The sequence below is a fragment of the Halichoerus grypus genome, chromosome 6 (genome assembly GCF_964656455.1).
Source record: "Halichoerus grypus chromosome 6, mHalGry1.hap1.1, whole genome shotgun sequence".
Classification (NCBI taxonomy): Eukaryota; Metazoa; Chordata; class Mammalia; order Carnivora; family Phocidae; genus Halichoerus; species Halichoerus grypus.
The window spans coordinates 65801336-65820297 of NC_135717.1; the positions used below are offsets into that span (position 1 = coordinate 65801336).

The 18962-nt window shown below is 36.2% G+C and overlaps 1 protein-coding gene across 1 annotated transcript in view; it reads left to right on the forward strand.

Annotated features, from left to right (window-relative positions):
- The window catches only part of YME1L1 (YME1 like 1 ATPase), a 48906-nt gene that overhangs the window by 15056 nt on the left and 14888 nt on the right, over positions 1 to 18962 (forward strand). The window contains exons 3-8 of the mRNA XM_036116106.2: positions 3114 to 3276; positions 5209 to 5307; positions 10537 to 10646; positions 12267 to 12417; positions 12824 to 12907; positions 15748 to 15830. Coding sequence (XP_035971999.1) covers positions 3114 to 3276; positions 5209 to 5307; positions 10537 to 10646; positions 12267 to 12417; positions 12824 to 12907; positions 15748 to 15830 — 690 coding nt within the window. The remainder of the gene's footprint in view (positions 1 to 3113; positions 3277 to 5208; positions 5308 to 10536; positions 10647 to 12266; positions 12418 to 12823; positions 12908 to 15747; positions 15831 to 18962) is intronic.

An 18962-nucleotide genomic window follows, 5' to 3' on the forward strand; every position in this document is an offset into this window, starting at 1 on the left:
ACATAGTTATTTGAACAGTGAAAGTTTAATGCTAAAAATTAGTGTAATTTTTTAGTTTAATATTTTCAAAACCCTATTTTTTTAGGGGATTGGGATAACTAGGGATTGGCTAGTAATAAGTAAACTCTAAAATACACAGTACTAGAAGATTTAAGGAGTAGCTAATGCTCTTAGAACCGAGATGGAGCATGGCAGGAAGAGTTCTTCACCTGCGGGCTGAGGTCCTGACCTTATTGGAAGAGGGTATGGCCTTGGCTCCCTGAGTGGCTAAGTCACTGGTGTCACGCTCGCTGCACATGTTGGAAATCTGCCATCCCTGGTAGCAGGGAAAGCTCTTCATGGGAATGTCTCTTACTGAAAAGCTGCTCGTGCTAGCCGCTGTTGACTGTAGGGGCCAAGTTTTGGAGAAGCTACACAAGTGGCAGCCAGATGCTAGAGAAACCACGGGTGCTCCAGATAGGAGCCTGCTGAATGAGCACACCAGAACCAGGAACAAAAACACTTTGCTCTTACAGAGTCTCCAGTGCTCTTTACTGACAAAGCTTAACATTGTCCCAGCTGGCAAAGAAAAAGTATTTAAAGAGCCCAGATCATTGTTCATGGAGCTAACAGAAAGGATGAAGAGGAGCTAGGAGACAATAAATTGATTAACTAGATTGTTCATTCAGAACCCTTCTTCCTGTCAATCCGCTATTGGTTTTTTCGTATGTCTATTGTCTGTAATTTTTTATTTTTAGTTAGGGCTTGGTTCAGGCTCGTACCATTTTTCTCTTGTTCCATCAGCCATTTTTTATCCAGTTTGTTATCTTTATCTTCTATTTTCTTGCAATAAAACAAAACTAATCATATTAGCTATAGAATTAAATTCAGACAAGCCTCTTTACAATTTGACCATTGCCCATCTAGTTCATTCTTCCATCACTAATCTTTGGACAACATCTGAAACATTCCAGGTGCTTTGGTGATATTTTGTTTGTCCCTTACCCCAAGGCTTCCTATCATTTTGCAAAGTAGGTGTTACCTCAGTGCAGCTGTATCTGACTTAGGAAATTAGTTGCTTTCTGTTCTCTTACCACTTTTGTTTTAAATATCTTTGTAATAGCAGTTATTATGTTGTATGATAATTGCTGTGCTTACATGTACCTTATTTCTCTTTACATTCCAAGGACCTGACAGCCAATAAGAAAGGGAAATAATTTTAAGTTAAGAATCTGCATTTCCCTTTTGAAGTCTTTGTATTGTAAATAGACGTTTTAGCTTCCCATTTTAATTTTTTTTTTTTTTTTTTAAAGATTTTATTTATTTGACAGAGAGAGAGATAGCGAGAGCAGGAACACAAGCAGGGGGAGTGGGAGAGGGAGAAGCAGGCTTCCCGCCGAGCAGGGAGCCCGATGTGGGACTCGATCCCGGGACCCCGGGATCATGACCTGAGCCGAAGGCAGACGCTTAACGACTGAGCCACCCAGGCGCCCTTGGCTTCCCATTTTAAAAGATAGCTTTTGAAGGGCGCCTGGGTGGCCCCTTCGGTTAAGCGTCTGACTCTTGATCAGAGCTGAATCAGGTCTTGATTTTAGGGTCGCGAGTTCAAGCCCTGCGTTGGTCTCCATGTTGGACTCCATGCTGGGTGTGGAGCCTACTTAAAAAAATAATAAAAGATAACTTTTGAGGGCTCCTGGGTGGCTCAGTTGTTAAGCATCTGCCTTCGGCTCAGGTCATGGTCCCAGGGTCCTGGGATCGAGCCCACATCGGGCTCTCTGCTCAGCGGAAGACTGCTTCTCTCTCTCCCACTCTCCCTGCTTGTGTTCCCTCTCTCTCTGTGTCTCTCTCTGTCAAATAAATAAAATCTTAAAAAAAAAAAAGATAACTTTTGAAAAGTAGCTTTTGAGTATTGTAGTCCTGCTGTTTTCATTGTAATAATATGCTTTACATTGTGTAGTTTTTAATAAAGAGCTCTTTTAAATATTTTATTTCATCATGGCTTTAACTATCCTTGTCTTTGTGTTAGGATGTCAGATGAGCATGGCATGATCTTTTCCATTGATCCATACCATCTTGTTGTGAAGTAGGCAGGGCATGTTTCATAGGCATTTTACTAATGAGGAAATTGATTCTAAGATTATGAATGATTTTTCACAAAGCTAGTAAGTGAGAAACCCCTGGACATCAATCCAAAGCTATATAATCCATGGATCTAACTTCATTTTTTTGTGTGAAATTTTATGGATCTAACTTCACATCAGTCTTCAGAAGCTGATACTTTACTTGTTCTGTTTATTTTTGCTTCCCTTGCTTGAACTTTAAGCTGTCTGGAGCTTATTTTTATTTGTCTTTCATGTCTGCCTGACAGCTCCTGTGGACAAGAAAATAACTCACTTCTATCCTATTTGTAGTTAGTTTAGAACTGTTTTAATGTGAGTGTATTTGCTTGCCTGGTTTTCACACATTTTTTACTTTGTTCAATTTTCCTCCTTATTAGAAGTTAGATATGGGTAATATAGAACCTCTCAGTTCAAAGAAGGATCTCAGCACTGAAACCAGAGGAGTGAGATGTCCTCTGGTAATAGCATACCCCCTTTTTTTTTTTTTAATCAAATGGGTTTTTGTTTATGGACCTTAGAAACTGAAGGGAGCTTTAAATGTCCATAACTTAGAGACACTGTTTGGAAAATATTTTTAATCTTTATCAAACCCCACATGACTGACCTCCATAAAACTAGAACTATAAAAATATTTGCACCAGGGACACCTGGGTGGCTCAGTGGGTTAAGCGTCTGCCTTTGGCTCAGGTCATGATCCCAGGGTCCTGGGATGGAGTCCCACTTCTGGCTCCTTGCTCAGCGGGGAGCCTGCTTCTCCCTTTGCCTGCTGCTCCCCCTGCTTGTGCTCTCTCTCTCTTCTCTGACAAATAAATAAATAAAATCTTTAAAAAAAAATATTTGCACCAATTTATTTTTTATTTTTTTCCAATTTAGTTTTTAAATATTAGAAAGAAAAGAGGAATCAATACCTTTGTTAGATTTTTTTTTTAAATCCATAATTTTTCAACTAACAAGAACTCTTTAAGTTAAATATCTTGATAATAATGCTAACTTTGTTGACTCAATCTTTTACAGCCTGTACTTAATTTAAGAGACCTTGGATTATCCGAATTAAAAATTGGACAGATTGATCAACTGGTAGACAGTTTACTTCCTGGATTTTGTAAAGGCAAGAGCATTTCTTCCCATTGGCATACATCTCATGTCTCTGCACAGTCCTTCTTTGAAAATAAATATGGTAGGTTGGTATGTTTTTTGTTCCAATTTAAGTAAGCTGTCGTAGTTACTAATAATTTAACAGATAGCATTTATTAACATTTACTGTGTGTCAGGTTCTTTCCTGAGTTCCGTTCCATTCTTTTCCTTTCCTTTCCTTTCCTTTCCTTGATAACTTTTTATATTGGAATAATTTCAGATTTACAGAAAAGTTGCAAAGATAGTACTGAGTTCCTATTTTTCCTTTACCTGGCTTCCTCTAATGTTAACTGCCTGCTTAAATATGGTGTGTTTGTCAAAACTAAGAAATTAACATTGGTACAATACATTTAACTAAAGTATAGACTGTATTTAGACTTTACCAAATGAAATTTAATCTTCCTAAATTACTAGTTTTTCCACTAGGGTTCTTTATTTGTCCCAGGATCTACTATAGCATACTACACAGATTGTGGAATAGCGGAGTATTGTTTTAATTTTACGTGACAAACATTAGATCCAAGAACCGTACTGGTTTCTGAGAATACATTGAAGAAATAGTCATAGTCCTTTTTTTTAAAAGAATGTCTATATTTTCTTATTTAAGTCTTGTAACAGGTGTTAACAATAAGTGTGTAGTTTGTAGAAGGGGTTTCAGCTTCATGAATTTCTTTTTGGATGATACTTAAACAATGAATGTTAGAACTTATCAAAATACTTGTTTTTTTATTGATGGAAGAACAGATTTTAAAAATCGGTACAAGCTCTAACAGCCCAGAAACAAAAGTGCAAGTTTAATTAGTTTTGTGGTAAAGGTTTGAAGCCATACTTTGTACAAACGTAATTCATTTACTAATCATTCTATTGCCTTTATTTCAAAAATGGGTTGTAGGATAAGTAAAGAATTCAAGAGTGAGAAAAATGAAGTTTTTGAGCTTGGGGACTTGGATTAAAAATCTGCTTCTATTATTTTTTATGTTATATTACCTCCTTCCTGAGAGAAGTCCTGAGGCTCAATGGTTACGGGTGAGGAGCAGACGAAGATCAGACTCAGTCCTGCCACTGAGTGGCTGTGGCATTTACTTTATTCCTCTAAACTGCTGTTTTCTCATATGAAGCATGAGAAAAAACTCCTTATCTCACTTTGCAGGATCAAATGAAATAATCTAAATAGTTTATTTAGCCCATACTATGCTACTTGGCTCATAGTAAGTGTTCAGTAGAGTAAAATTTTTGTTACTATCGTTGTGTAGTTGTAGTAGTATTGCTCTTCTGGTCTGCATATTTACATTTCCTTTTAAGGTTCCTTGATACTCTTTTCTTGGCTTAAGCAGGCAGAGGTATTAGGAAGGGGTTTGTTGATTCCTAGGAAAATCCCTGAATTCTGACTGGGATATTGGGAACCAGTTTCTGTTGCTCCTGTTTACTTTTTCCCTAGGATCATGGGTGTAAAGTAGGATGGGGCTCATTAGTCAACAATGGGAATTCAAAGGATCACCAGAGTTGGTAGCTTCCAGCTATGAAAGGAACTGTTTTCCAACCCATTGACTGGAAGCTTTGAGAGAGAAAGATAACTATGCTTCTGGTTTACAGTGTTTAATCACATTATTTGTTAGTTTTTGAAATCATCCCTAGGAGGTAGCAGTTCTTTATCTCTTCATACTCTTAACAAAAAGTTACTTTAGGTAAATATATGTATCTTTTACCTTTTGGTTTGAATTTAATTTCATTGGCAGCTATTGTCATATATCAGATAAAAAAGATAATATAATGGGTAACTGATAGATAGTAAAGAGATGAAGAACTATAATTAGATTAGCAGTGTTTTTAAAAACTCCTAAAAGCAAAGCCATATGAACAAATAAAAGGCTAAACTCATACTTTTGTTTTTATAATATTTGGTAAAATTACTATATTTTGTGACTTTTTTGTAGCTTGGTAAATAGAAAATTCACTTTTTTCAATTTTCCTCCAGGTTACTTAGATATGTTTAGTACTTTACGTTCCTCTTGCTTGTACAGACAACATTCAAGAACTCTTAAAAGTATTTGTTCAGATCTTCAGTGCTGGCCAGGTATGAAACAACAACTATTTATTTTGAAAAAAATGATAGATTTATTTAACAGATTCTGATTTATCTTTCTTAATCATATTAATGTTATAAACAGTCATTTGTAGCTCATGGTAGAACTGATAGAGTATTTGGTGTCAATTAGTTTGGGTATGTTTATTTTTTAATTTGGAAAATATATAGTAGCTGAATTTTGAATGTGAGTGATAAGTGCCACAGTAAATCAAACTTCAGGGAACTTATCTATACCTTCAACATAATTAACTAAGCACATTTGTTTCCTTCCCTATATTTTTAAAATTTCATTTTCAAAATTGTTCCAATCAACTGTAAGGACAGAAAAAAATTTAAAATGCAGAAAAAGTCAGGGCAGCAGCAGAGGGGTTTCATCAGTGGATCAGAAATTTGGGGACTTTCCATAAGGTAAGAAATAGATGACATCACATTGATAGCAAAATCAAATATGCATACATTTATATTTATTTAATACCAGACACTACTGATAGCTGTTAGGTAACAGTGATAATTATAAATGAAAAAGACATATGTTACCCACCTTCATGGAACTTAGGGTGGAATGACACAAAAGAGGTGTGTGCTGTTATTTCCGGTAGAAGTTAGGAAAAAACCCCATTTCCAAGTCAATAATAGTGGGCTCTGGGATGATTCATGAACAGTTGAACTGAAAGATTGCCAAAAGTGGGCCAGTCCCAGAGTAGATAGGGCTTGTAACTTTTATGCTACAATTGGCAAAAGACACATTGGTAATAAAGGGTGTGTGTGTGTGTGTGTGTGTGTGTGTGTGTGTGTAGAGAAGTCTGTCTCTGAAGATTGTGTATGAGCATTGAGGCCAAGGGGAAAAATAATGGATTTGAATCATACACTAAATATACCATGCTTACTCATTATAAGTCCATGCTTTGTAGTATAAATGTATTTACCACCTTCGTAGTTTTGAGGAAACCTATCTACAATCAGTACTGATTACTGTATTCTCTTTACAATTACAACTGGATCAGCAAGAATCTCCACATGTTGAGGAAAACTTGTAACATGAAAGAGAGGTGCCAAGTAGGGCACAGAGACCAGTAATGCCCTGAAAAAAAATGGTTAATGCAGAAGACAGAAGAATTCTTAAAGAAGGATGATATATTTACAAATGGAAGTCTTCATGGAAGACTTATAAAAACTGAGCATGTATTAGGGTATAAGGAATATCTTAATTTTCAGAAAGTTATTACCCAGGGGTCAGATTCTCTGATCATATAATTGAAATCAAATAACAGAAAAGGTAGCTTAAAAAATTCTTAACTCTATGGAAATTTAAAGATACTTTTCTAAGTGTCTTGTGGCTGAGGGAAAGAGAAACTGAAATTGCAGACAATTAGTAATGAACCACAGTGAAAATCAACATCAAAATCTTTGAGTTGAGGGCCAACTGATGCTATGAGGGCATTGTATAATTTATTAGGAAATAAGAAAGAAAATAAATTGATTAAACATTCATTTTGAGAATTCTTTAAATGAATGTGAGAAATTAATATGTATAAAACATTAAATGAATACAACACCAAGAAAGTTATACTTAATTAAATGAACAGATTTAATTTGAGAAAACAAGAAAATAGAACAGTCTGATTAAAAACATTGAGAAAATGTTGAAGTGAAAAGTGGTAACAGCCACAGATAATGAAGATTTAAAACTTTTAAGAGTATGTATAAATAAAAACATGTTGAAACAATTATCCAAGTTATAAATTAACAACATTGACTCAAGAAGAGAGATAAGACAGTAACTATAAAATTTGAAAGATAATATTTTTCAAATATAACCCCGTTGCCCCAGAGGCATCTAGGCTCAGATGGTTTTATGGTTTATGTGTTCTGTTTTCCAGGACCAAAATAAAGAAAAAGATAGAATAGGGTTTCCTGTTTATTCCACGAGATTACTGATACTAAAATATTAGCATAAAAAATATAATAGATCGCAATTTCACGTAATAATATAAATACAGAAATCCTAAATAAAATCTGAAAAAGGAAGTACAGAAATGTGCTTTAAAATATGATTAAGGAATATGAGTGATTTAATATTAGGCAGTATGTTAATTTATGTTAATAGATTAGAAAAGAACAATATTATTTCAAGTGTATGAAAAAGGCGTGTGATAGATTTTAATTGTCACACTTCCTACAAAGTTGTAGAAAACTAGAATAGGAAGTTTTAAAATTTATTAAGGAAATCTATTAGGATCTTATTAATATGGGAAATAAGATATGTATAGCCTGTTTTTGTTACGAGTAATTTGGAAGTTTTAAACAATGTGCTTTAAAAGGAGTTATAGAGGGCGCCTGGGTGGCTCAGTTGGTTAGGTGTCTGCCTTCGGCTCAGGTCATGATCCCGGGGTCCTGGATCGAGTCCTGCATCAGGCTCCCTGTTTAGCAGGAGCCTGCTTCTCCTGCTCCTTCTGCTTGTGCTCTCTCTGTGTCAAATAAATAAATAAAATCTTAAAAAAAAAAAAGGAGTTATAGAAGTTTATGGAAGGGGCAAAATTATAATTGTTTTTGCTTACCAGGTAATATGTTTGCTTACCAGAAAACTTAAGGAAATCAACTGAAAGGCTACTCTGGTATCATATAAGATAAATGCGTAAAAATCAGTATCTTTCTTATATTCTAGCAACGTATTTTATTTATAGTTTCTTCCAAACCCATTTAACCTTTTATCTTGACAAGAAACACACACACACACACATATGCATGTGAAACTTCACTGAAGGAAATACAAGAGCTGAGTAAAATAAAATGAGAGAATGCCATAATCCTCTTTAAAGGGACTCGGTACCCTAACAGTTTTAATTTACGTCCAGATTTATTAATTCACTGCAACCCTGTTCAAAATCCTAAACACTTGCTATGAAAACCAAGAAGTTGATTTTAAACTTGGGTGTAAAATGGGGCACCTGGCTGGCTTAGTCAGTAGAACATCCAATTCTTGATCTGGGGTTGTGAGTTCAAGCCCCAAGTCAGGTGTAGAGATTACTTAAAAATAAAAAAATAAAATAAAAAAATAAACTTGGGCCTAACGAGAATCAGATTCTTTTTTTAATCTTAAAAAAGTTGCAAATAGGTAAAGGTCTGAACAAAGTTGAAAGTCAGTAGACTCCTTTTTTTTTTTTTTTTTTTTAAGATTTACTTATTTGGAGAGGAAGAGAGGGAGAGAAGGGGCAGAGGGAAAGGGAGAAGTAGAATCCCAAGCTGACTCCCTGCCCAGTGTGGAGTCTGACGATCCCATGACCCCAAGAACAGGACCTGAGCCGAAACCAAGAGTTGGACACTCGACTGACTGAGCCACCCAGGTGCCCCAGTAGACTCTTAAAATCACAGTTTGGGGGTGAGGCTCTCTAATCAAAACACAATGCAGAAATACTAAAGATTAAAAGATAAAACTATATTAACTTTATAAATTGCTGCATACAAAGACAAAGACATTAAATGTTTCAAATATATGTGCCTTAAAGTTAGTATACATAGCACGCATCCTTTTATTCATGAAAATGGGAAAGGTTATGAGTGATTAACAATTTACTAAAGAAAATATTCAAGGAAAGTAAAAGTGTTTTTCAAAATTTTCCCTCATTTCTAATCTGAAATGCATATTAAAACAAGACACTGCTTTTTGCCTATCAGATCTGTACAAATTAAAAAAATTTATAGGGACGCCTGGGTGGCTCAGTCAGTTAAGCGTCTGCCTTTGGCTCAGGTCATGATCCCAGGGTCCTGGGATCGAGTCCCTCATCGCGCTTCCTGTTCAACGGGGAGCCTGCTTCTCCCTCTGCCTGTCGCTCCCGCTGCTTGTGCTCTCTCTGACAAATAAATAAAATCCTTAAAAAATTAAAAAAAAATGTATATTAATCTGTGTTGCAAAGGATGTGGAGTAAAGGATACTCCTATTCATCAGTGAGTGTATAAGTCAATAACAACCTTTTAGAGGGCAGTTTCTTAGTGTTAAATAATTCAAACCTCATGGTTTCACTTTTAAGAATTTAGTCTACACATGCTGAAAGAATTTTAGCTGAACCATTTTTAGCAATAAGAAAACAGGGAACAACTAATGTCCATAGTAGAAAAGTGGTTGAATATTCAAATTGCTATACACTGATAAATTGGAAAAATATTAACAGCCATTAAATTGAATGTACTATCTTGACCTGTTCTGAAAAATATCCATGATATATTTCTTGTTAAGTGCAAGAAGATAATTGCAAAAAATTATATACTATTTTTATAGAAAGAGCATATGTTTAAATACATAGAAGTGTAGTCATGAAATTGTTTTTCAAAGCTTTTATTCTTTATTTTATTTTATTTTTTTTCAAGATTTTATTTATTTATTTGTCAGAGAGAGAGCACAAGCGGGGAGCGGCAGGCAGAGGGAGAAGCAGGCTCCCCACCAAGCAAGGAGCCCGATGAGGGACTCGATCCCAAGACCCTGGGATCATGACCTGAGCCGAAGGCAGATGCTTAACCAACTGAGCTCCCAAGCATCCCTTAGCTTTTATTCTTTAAAGCTTTTTTTTTTTTTTTTAAGATTTTATTTATTTGTCAGAGAGAGAGAGTACAAACAGGGGAAGTTGCAGGCAGAGGAAGAAGCAGACTCCCTGCTGAGCAGGGACCCCCGGTGTGGGACTTGATCCCAGGACCCTGGGATCATGACCTGAACCGAAGGCAGACGTTTAACTGACTGAGCCACCCAGGCATTCTTGAAAACTTTTATTCTTTCATTTAAAATTTTTTTTTAAAGTAGGCTCCATGCCCAGTGCGGGCTTGAACTCACAACCCTGAGAACAAGACTTGAGCTGAAATCAAGGGTCGGACACTTGACTGACTGAGCCACCCAGGCATCCCAGTCATGAAATTGTTAACAGTGGTCACTTCTGGGGAAGTGGGATTGGGGTTTGAGGAATTAGACACTGACTTTTATTTGATACTCATCAGTGGGTTTTTTTTTTTTCACATTTTAAAATTACCAAGAGACTATACAGTTATTTTATAGATTCAATCCATTTTAATGACTTTAATTACCAGGGTAGTGAAATGTCAGGCAAAGGACTATGTTAAAAAATGAGATAATAAACTTAGGTTGTATGGGCTTGGTGTCAGTTTTGAATCCTAGTCATTTTTCTTATAAAAATGTGCAACGAGAAGTAAATGTGATACTGTTCCGTTCAGTTTTCATACAGTCTCGGGGTTTTAAAACTTTGAAATCAAGAACTCGACGTTTACAGTCCACCTCTGAAAGATTGACAGAGACACAGCATATAACACCATCATTTGTAAAGGTAATTAGACATCTCCTTTTGTTTTTTTTCCTACACATCTACCTGTGTGTTCTCTAGAATAGCATCCGCCCAAGCTAGAAACCTGTTGATCAACTTTGATTTGTTCATCTTTTCTCTCCTGTCACATCCATTAATCATCACATCCATTAATCACTAAAGTCCTATTGATCCAGCCTCTTAAATATTTCTTAGATCTGTCTCTTTTCATTCCCAGTTCCACTGCATAGATGGAGTATAACCATTTCTTGCCTAAAGGACTCTAGTAAACATTCATTTAGTCTCCTTGCCTTTATTTTTTTTAAAGAATTTATTAGAGAGGGAGAGCGCACAGGGACGGATGTTGGGAGGGGCAGGGAGAGGGAGAGAGAGAATCTCAGGCAGACTCTGTACTGAGCGTGGAGCCCGACCAAGCATGGAGCCCGACGTGAAGCTTGATCTCACGACTCTGAGATCATGACCTGAGTGGAAGTCGAGTCGGATGCTTAACTTACTGAGCCACCCAGGCGCCTCTTAGTCTCCTTGCCTTTAGTTTTGTTACCTTCAGTCCAGCTTTCAGACTGCCACCAACCCACCATCTGTCTAAAATGTTTTAATGTAATATATTCCTCTGATTTATTGTCAGATTCCTGCTGTAGTATCTGTTTGGCCTCTGCCTATCATTTTTCTGTTCTTATCTTTAATATGGCACTCCTTCTGAACCTCTACTCTACTTGTCTCTTGGCATTTTAAAGTGTCATAAAAGATAGCTTGCAGTTCCTGAGTGCTAAAGCCTGTTACTTCATGGCTCTGTCAAATTGTTTATGCTTTGCATTTCCTTTGGTTTAGAAATCCTATTTCTCTGTAATGCCTTTCCTAGCTTCCTGAGGTAGCATTTATTTTACCACCAGACCTAGAACCTCTTTTTTTTTTTTTTTAAGATTTTATTTATTGATTGATTTGAGAGAGAATGCATGCGAGCGGGAGAGGAGCAGGGTGGGGGCGGGAAAGAAAGGGGAAAAAGTCTTCAGCAGACTCCTTGCTGAGTTCAGAGCCCAATGTTGGGCTTGATCCCATGACTGAGATCATGACCTGAGCCGAAAGCAAGAGTCGGATGCTTAACCGACTGAGCCACCCAGGTGTCCCCAGACCTAGAACTTCTAACATAACATCAAAATGATTTCAAAAAATTAGTTATTTGTGTATCTCTCCCTAGTAGACTGAGAACATTCAGATCATTGGTTATTTATCTTTACATTTTCAGAACTTACACAAGGCCAAGTATATAAAAGGTACTCAGTAAACATTTAATAACTTAATGAGGTTTTTTGTCTAGTAGAGATAAAGGAGTGTGAACATCAAACCATTAGAACCCCAAAGTCCACAGGTGACCTATTGTTTTCAGTATAGTATTCTTACAGAGAGTTTCTTTATATTTATTGATTGATGCAAGTGTAAGGTCCAAAGTTAGTTTCTTAGCCATTGATTAAGTAATTTATTGTTGAATCTTAGTGTAATTCTTCTGATGGACAATAAAAATTAGAAATTCTTGAGTTTTTGAATGAATTTTTTTGTGAGTGATCATTATATTGTTGGGCAGTGTTATCTATATAGTCAGTACTGATGCATTGTTTGTGTATTTAGGGGTTCCTTTTGCGGGACAGAGGATCAGATGTTGAGAGTTTGGACAAACTCATGAAAACCAAAAATATACCTGAAGCTCACCAAGATGCATTTAAAACTGGTTTTGCAGAGGGTTTTCTGAAAGCTCAAGCACTAACGCAAAAAACCAATGGTAAGTTGATTTGACACCATCCGTATTTGGGAAGAATATCTAAAAGGAAGTCATAGTCCTACCTTTAAGTGATTACAAATATTTTTTCTAACAAGTATGCACCTTTTCATTGGTTATATTCCATTATATTTGTAACTTAAGCTGTGTCAAAATGGAAAATCTATTGGCACTCTCCCTTTTCTCAAATGAGAAGCAACATCAAGGACAGAAGCACGAGCGCCTTGATGAGGTTTTTGGTCACAGGGTGCTGAAAGGAAATCATGGCAATTATACAAAGGAATGCCAGGTTCCAAAATTGCATGTGATAGAATATGATTACTATCAATAACCTAATGCTTACTTCTCATCAAGCTGTCACTTGTCATTGTTGTCATTTGATTTAAGGTTTTTTTTTTTTCTCCTCCAGATTCTCTGAGACGAACTCGTCTGATTCTCTTCGTTCTGCTGCTATTTGGCATTTATGGACTCTTAAAAAACCCATTTTTATCTGGTAAAGGCTCTTTTCATTTACCTGACTTTTTTTTTGTATCTTTTAAATACTCAATTTTTTTTTCGTAGTTAGTCTGCCTTAGACTTAGGAGAGAGGAAGCATTTACCGTTCTAGTGTCTAGGCCTTTCTTTCCTAAGTCAACACTTCACAGATTGGGTCAATTTGAGATTGCTTTTTTACATTAAAGTAGAAAAGTTTTAATCTATTATGGTTATATGCCATCTGCATTCTCAGGGCTCATTATATTTACATTGCTTTGTGGATTACAGGATAAGTTCCTTCAGACATTGTACATATTTCAAGTTTTATTTTTGAGGCAATAGTATTTTGTTAAAGTTCCAAGGATTATGTTATAGCAAGAATGTTAGATTAGCTTCTATTAGTGGTTCTTTTTCTAGACTTTTAGAAAGTTACACCTGTCCAATTATAAAATTTAGAAAACATGTAGAAGAATTTTATAATAGCAATACAAAGTGAAATAGTCCCCTATTTCAAAGACACACTAATAAATTTATGAAAATTTATGTATAATATATAAATACATAAAATTTTGGGGCGCCTGGGGGGCTCAGTCAGTTAAGCGTCTGTCTTCGGCTCAGGTCATGATTCCAGGATGCTGGGATCGAGCCCTACATTGGGCTGCCTGCTCGGTGGGGAGTTTGCTTCTGCCTCTGCCTTGCCCCTCCTCCCACTTGTGTGCTTTCTCTCTCCCCTTCTCAAATAAATAAAATCTTAAAAAAATATATATACAAATTTAGTGTACAATTAAAAATTGCCTTAAATGAGTCTCATATTTTCTCAGTTTGCCAGTCTAAAATGAATAATGTCCATTTTAAGTGGTTCCTGTTGCTTTCTCAGCTCTTCGGTTTTTACCCTGGGTTCTCTATGGTCTTTATGATTGATTACCTTGAGAGAAAAAAACTGGTATACAATTAAAGAATATCAGTTGATCTGGATCAGGACTTTATCCCAGAACTTGCATGTAACCCCAGTATTTTAAGTTTTTTGTGGAATAAAACCTGAGATGAGATTTTAACATCCAGGAATATTATTTTTTATTTTTATTTTTTTTAAAGATTTTATTTATTTGACAGAGAGAGAGAGAGCACAAGCAGGGGGAGCGGCAGGCAGAGGGAGAAGCAGGCTCCCGATGTGGGACTCGATCCCAGGACCCTGAGATCATGACCTGAGCCAAAGGCAGACACTTAACTGACTGAGCCACCCAGGCGCCCCAGAATATTCTCTTTATAGCTAGAGTCATCTTCTTTTGTCTACTTATTTTCAAAACAGAACCAGTGTAGGGACACTGTGTGATATTGGAGGGGTGGGATTAGCTGTGGTTATTATTTTATGTTTCTTAATTTCTTACATTAAGCAAAATATATATCAAAATATGAAGTGCATTGCCTTATAATTTCTTGTAAGTTTCGAGTGGTTTGGCTACAAATTTAATTTGCATTATTTATTAAGCCCATCTGTGTAGATCCTTGAATAAACAATTTAGTGGGCTAAAACTATTAGTGTCCATTGTAGAATTACTATATTACATTTGCTCTTCCAACTTTTTTTTTTTTAAGATTTTATTTATTTATTTGACAGAGGGAGACACGGCGAGAGAGGGAACACAATCAGGGGGAGTGGGAGAGGGAGAAGCAGGCTTCCCATTGAGCAGGGAGCCCGATGCGGGTCAATCCCAGGACCCTGGGATCATGACCTGCGCCGAAGGCAGATGCTTAACAACTGAGCCACCCAGGCACCCCTAACTTGTATATTCTTGATATGCTAAGTGTTTTCAACAAAACTGTATATTTTTGCCTATTGATTCTTTTTGCATCTAAATTTCTGTCTTAAAGACAATATTTTTTGTCCTCTGAGGAAATTAGAAATTGCTCTGTTTACTCATTTATATCTTTTTGTAGGGAAGTTTAACCAAAGGGGAGAGATTTTAAGAAAGCTTTGTAATAGTTCTCTGTAGTTCATTCTAAGTATTTTACTCTCCTTCCAAACTTTCACTTTCTTAATGATGTCATTACTGACATATATCATCTGAGGGCGAGTAATAACAGTTGCTGGAGGAGGAGGCTACATGAAAAGTGAAATAATCTCTTTTAAGGTTTACCCTTTTTAAAAAAAAAAAAAGCCAGTGCCAGTTCTTATGCTAGGTTTAAGGCAATGTATTTCATGGTGTGCATCCCTGACCAGTTGTATCAGGATAATTTAGAGTGGTTGTTAAAAATGGAAACTCCTGGGGCACCTGGGTGGCTCAGTTGGTTAAGCGTCTGCCTTCGGCTCAGGTCATGATCCCAGGGTCCTGGGATCGAGCCCTGCATCGGGCTCCCTGCTCAGCAGGGAGCCTGCTTCTCCCTCTCTCTGCCTGCCACTCCCCCTGCTTGTACTTTCAATCTCTCTGTCAAATAAAGAAATAAAATCTTTAAAAAAAAAAACAAAACTGCAAACTCCTGGGCCTTTTCCTGAATCTACCAACCAGAAGTTCTGGGCCATGGCCTGGGAACTTGCATTACTACATTTCTCAAGTGATTTTTAGGCACGGTGGAGTTTGAGAATGATTGGTGTAAATTTCTCTTGTTAGATATTATAGAAGAGGGAAATAATTTTTCATTTTAATTGGAAGGTATAAAGATGTCATTTTAATGTGAGTCATTTATTCCTTGAACATGGTCTAGAAATCCAGAAGATGTAGTTTCTGTTACTTCACTATGAATTTATGTATGTAATACTTAAATATATTTTTTCTCTACTTTCTTACCTCTGAATAATAAGGTGGTTGGAATTTTATGAATCTATGAAATATATAAACATTTCTTTTTTTTCTTCTTTAGTCCGCTTCCGGACAACAACGGGGCTTGATTCTGCAGTAGATCCTGTCCAGATGAAAAATGTCACCTTTGAACATGTTAAAGGAGTAAGTTAAAAAATTTACCCTACTCTCTATTATCTAATTATGTAAGGCCAGTATTTGATTTTAAAGGTGTAAAATAGAAAATAAATATATATTTGTCTCTACCTCCAGTTCCAGGCGCTAAAACTCTTGTAATTCCCTAAGTGACAAGAGCATTAGGTGCATCTTTGGTTCTACAGTTTGGTCTTTGATCCTGATGTCTAACACAGGGCTTCTAAGTCCCTAGGAATTTCCTGGGTGATAGCACTGTCTTTTGTACTGAGGCCACTCTGGGTGGGCTTCTGAATCGGGGCTGGACACTAGAACAGACCAAGCCATGATTAGAACCTTGGACCTTTTAGCTTCACTGCATGTTCTCCAGACCTCTTTTAGATACTGGGATAGAATAAATAAATCTCTGCTGTCATGGATTTTTAGTTCTAACAGAAACTAGACCATGATATTGTATATAAGGAAATACTAGAGTATGTTCAAAAGTGATGAAGTATTATGGGAGAAATACGGAGCGGCATAAAGAGGATTGGGAGTTTTGAGAGAAAGGTCACAATTTTAAATGGGGATATTCAGTGTATGATTGACTGAGAAGGTGACATTTGAGTGAAGATTTGAAGATGATGGGGTAAACCATGCATGTATCTTTTTTTATAAGATTTTATTTTTAAGTAATCTGTACACCCAATGTGAGGCTTGAACTTACAACCCTGAGATCAAGAATCACATGCTTTACTGACTGAGCCAGCCAGGTGTGCCTAAACCATGCATGTATTTGAGCAAAGAACACTTCTAGCCAGAGAAAGAGAGAAAAAGATCCTGAAGAATTAATGTGCCTGACTTGTTTGCTGACCAATAAAAAGGCCACTTTAATATGGAATAGAATGAGAGCTCTTCCTCTTTCCACACTCTGTTCCCTATCTATGCATAAATATTTTTCACAACCTCTACTATTAGGGAATTAAGTATCAGGGGTCACTATGATAGTTTTATACCAAGTATTCCTTCCCTTCCCTTTGCAATTTAAACAGCTGTGAACCCTGTTGGAGTTGCAGAAAGAGAATAATTGAGGAAGAGGTTGGTGCAGTGAGTATTTGAAAACTTGACTCATTAGTGCAGAGGGCTCTTCCCATTTTGTTTAAGATGTGCAGTCAGCCTGCTCTACATTGAACCTGTGCTGAGATTATGGTCAGCAAGGCATTCTTACTTTCTCCCTGCAATGTATATACTTCAGTTACTCAATATACTGCACTTCTTTTGGAATGAGTCCAATTCTGATACTAAGCTAAAGAAGACATGCTGATAATACTAGAAATGGGGACATCACAAAGTTTTTAGATTGTCACAGTTTCCTGTGCTAATCTAAACAAATATAATTACTGTTCTAATTTTATATTGCTCTCATTGCTATAAAATCTAAATTTATGTACACCAAAGTAATGTATAACATTTACTAAAATAGGTATGCCAGTAGGTGGTACCTGTGATCAGTTTTACCAAATCTTAAAGAGCTAGTATAGGAATGTCATTTCCTTGCCTAGAATTTCTGGTTATGTAGGAATAATTTTATATATAGCTGCCATAAAAATACTAATAAGGGCTTTTATAACTTTATTCATTGCCTTGTTCCCTAAACTCTATTTTCCTGTATAGATTTTATATACCTCAATTGGTAATTTTCCTGACACAGAGTTTGGGCAGAGAAAATGTAGTTTGAGTAGTAGGTGACAGCTAATTTGTTTTCCTTTTCCTTCAATTTAAAGTTATTTGTTACCTTGACCGAATGTACTTTGGCCTTCTTTTAGTATATGGATATCTTTGAATGTTTAAAAAGCTTATTTTAATAGATAAAGAGCCAAATCTTTTTTATATGTATTTATATATATATTTTTAAAGATTTTTATTTGAGAGAGAGAGCAAGCACGAGTGGGGGAGGGGCAGAAGGAGAGGGCGAAGCTGAATCCCGCTGAGCAGGGAGCCCAATGTGGGGCTCGATCCCAGGAGCCACCCAGGTGCCCCCCAAATCTCTTTATAAACATAAATTTTATTGAAGCTTAGCATTCACACAAAACTGCACAAATCACAAATCTGTACCTTAATAAATTTTCACACAGTGAACTCAGTATATTATTGGCACCCAGCTCAGGAAATAAAATATTACCAGAAACTTCCTAGTGTCCCTTTTTCCCACTGCAAGCATAATCGTTGTTCTGTCTCATAACATACATTAATTTGGCCTGCTTTTGAATTTTACATAGTGTATATGGCTTCTTTCACTCAACATGATGTTTGTGAGATCCATCCATGTTTTTACATGACGTTGTACTTCATTCATTCCCATTGCATAGTATTCTATGAATATCATAATATTGTATATTCCACATTAGGTAGAAATTGGGTTGTTTCTAGTTTTGGCCTAGAGAGTGCCATTGTGAATTTTTTTTTACGTTTCTTGGTGAACATATGTACGCATTTCTCCTTAGGAGTGGACAGAGCTTTACTTACAACTGTTAACTTTACAAACATTTTATTAAGTTTTAATAATGTAATCAATAACTTTCAAAGACTATTCTAAGCCTAATTTAAAAAACTGTTTACTCTTTAATGATTGTATACTTCCTAGAAATCGTCCTAGAAAATTATCCAGGAATCTAAGAGGGTCATGAGTTTAATTCTAGATTTTAATAATGCCCTTCAGCCCAGAGATGTTTCATGTTTTAGTACACTTCTTGTCAGGTAGTTTCTTTTTAACCTGACCAATGTACTTGAGTTCTTTTATTCCCACTGAGAACTATTTAAAGTTGTCTAATGTAGGGTTGCAAATTGGCTACAAATGTATTATTAGGCCAGTGTAATTCAAAATAAATACATGAAAGTACACACATAAATGTGCTTTTAATTTAAATTGGTAGCTAACATTTTTAATGTCTTTTTTTTTTTCTTGAAAAATTGAAGTCTAGAACACTAGGTCTATATTCTGTGGTAGAGCCAAGTCATGGTGGTTTGTCCTCTCTAAGGGTCTTTGCTTTCCAGTTCAGCATACTGCCACCACTGTTATTTTATATCTGGTCTTCTGCACTCATCTTTGATATCATTCTGGCTCTAGGTACTTGTATTTGTTACTTCTGGTTGTATGCTAACTAA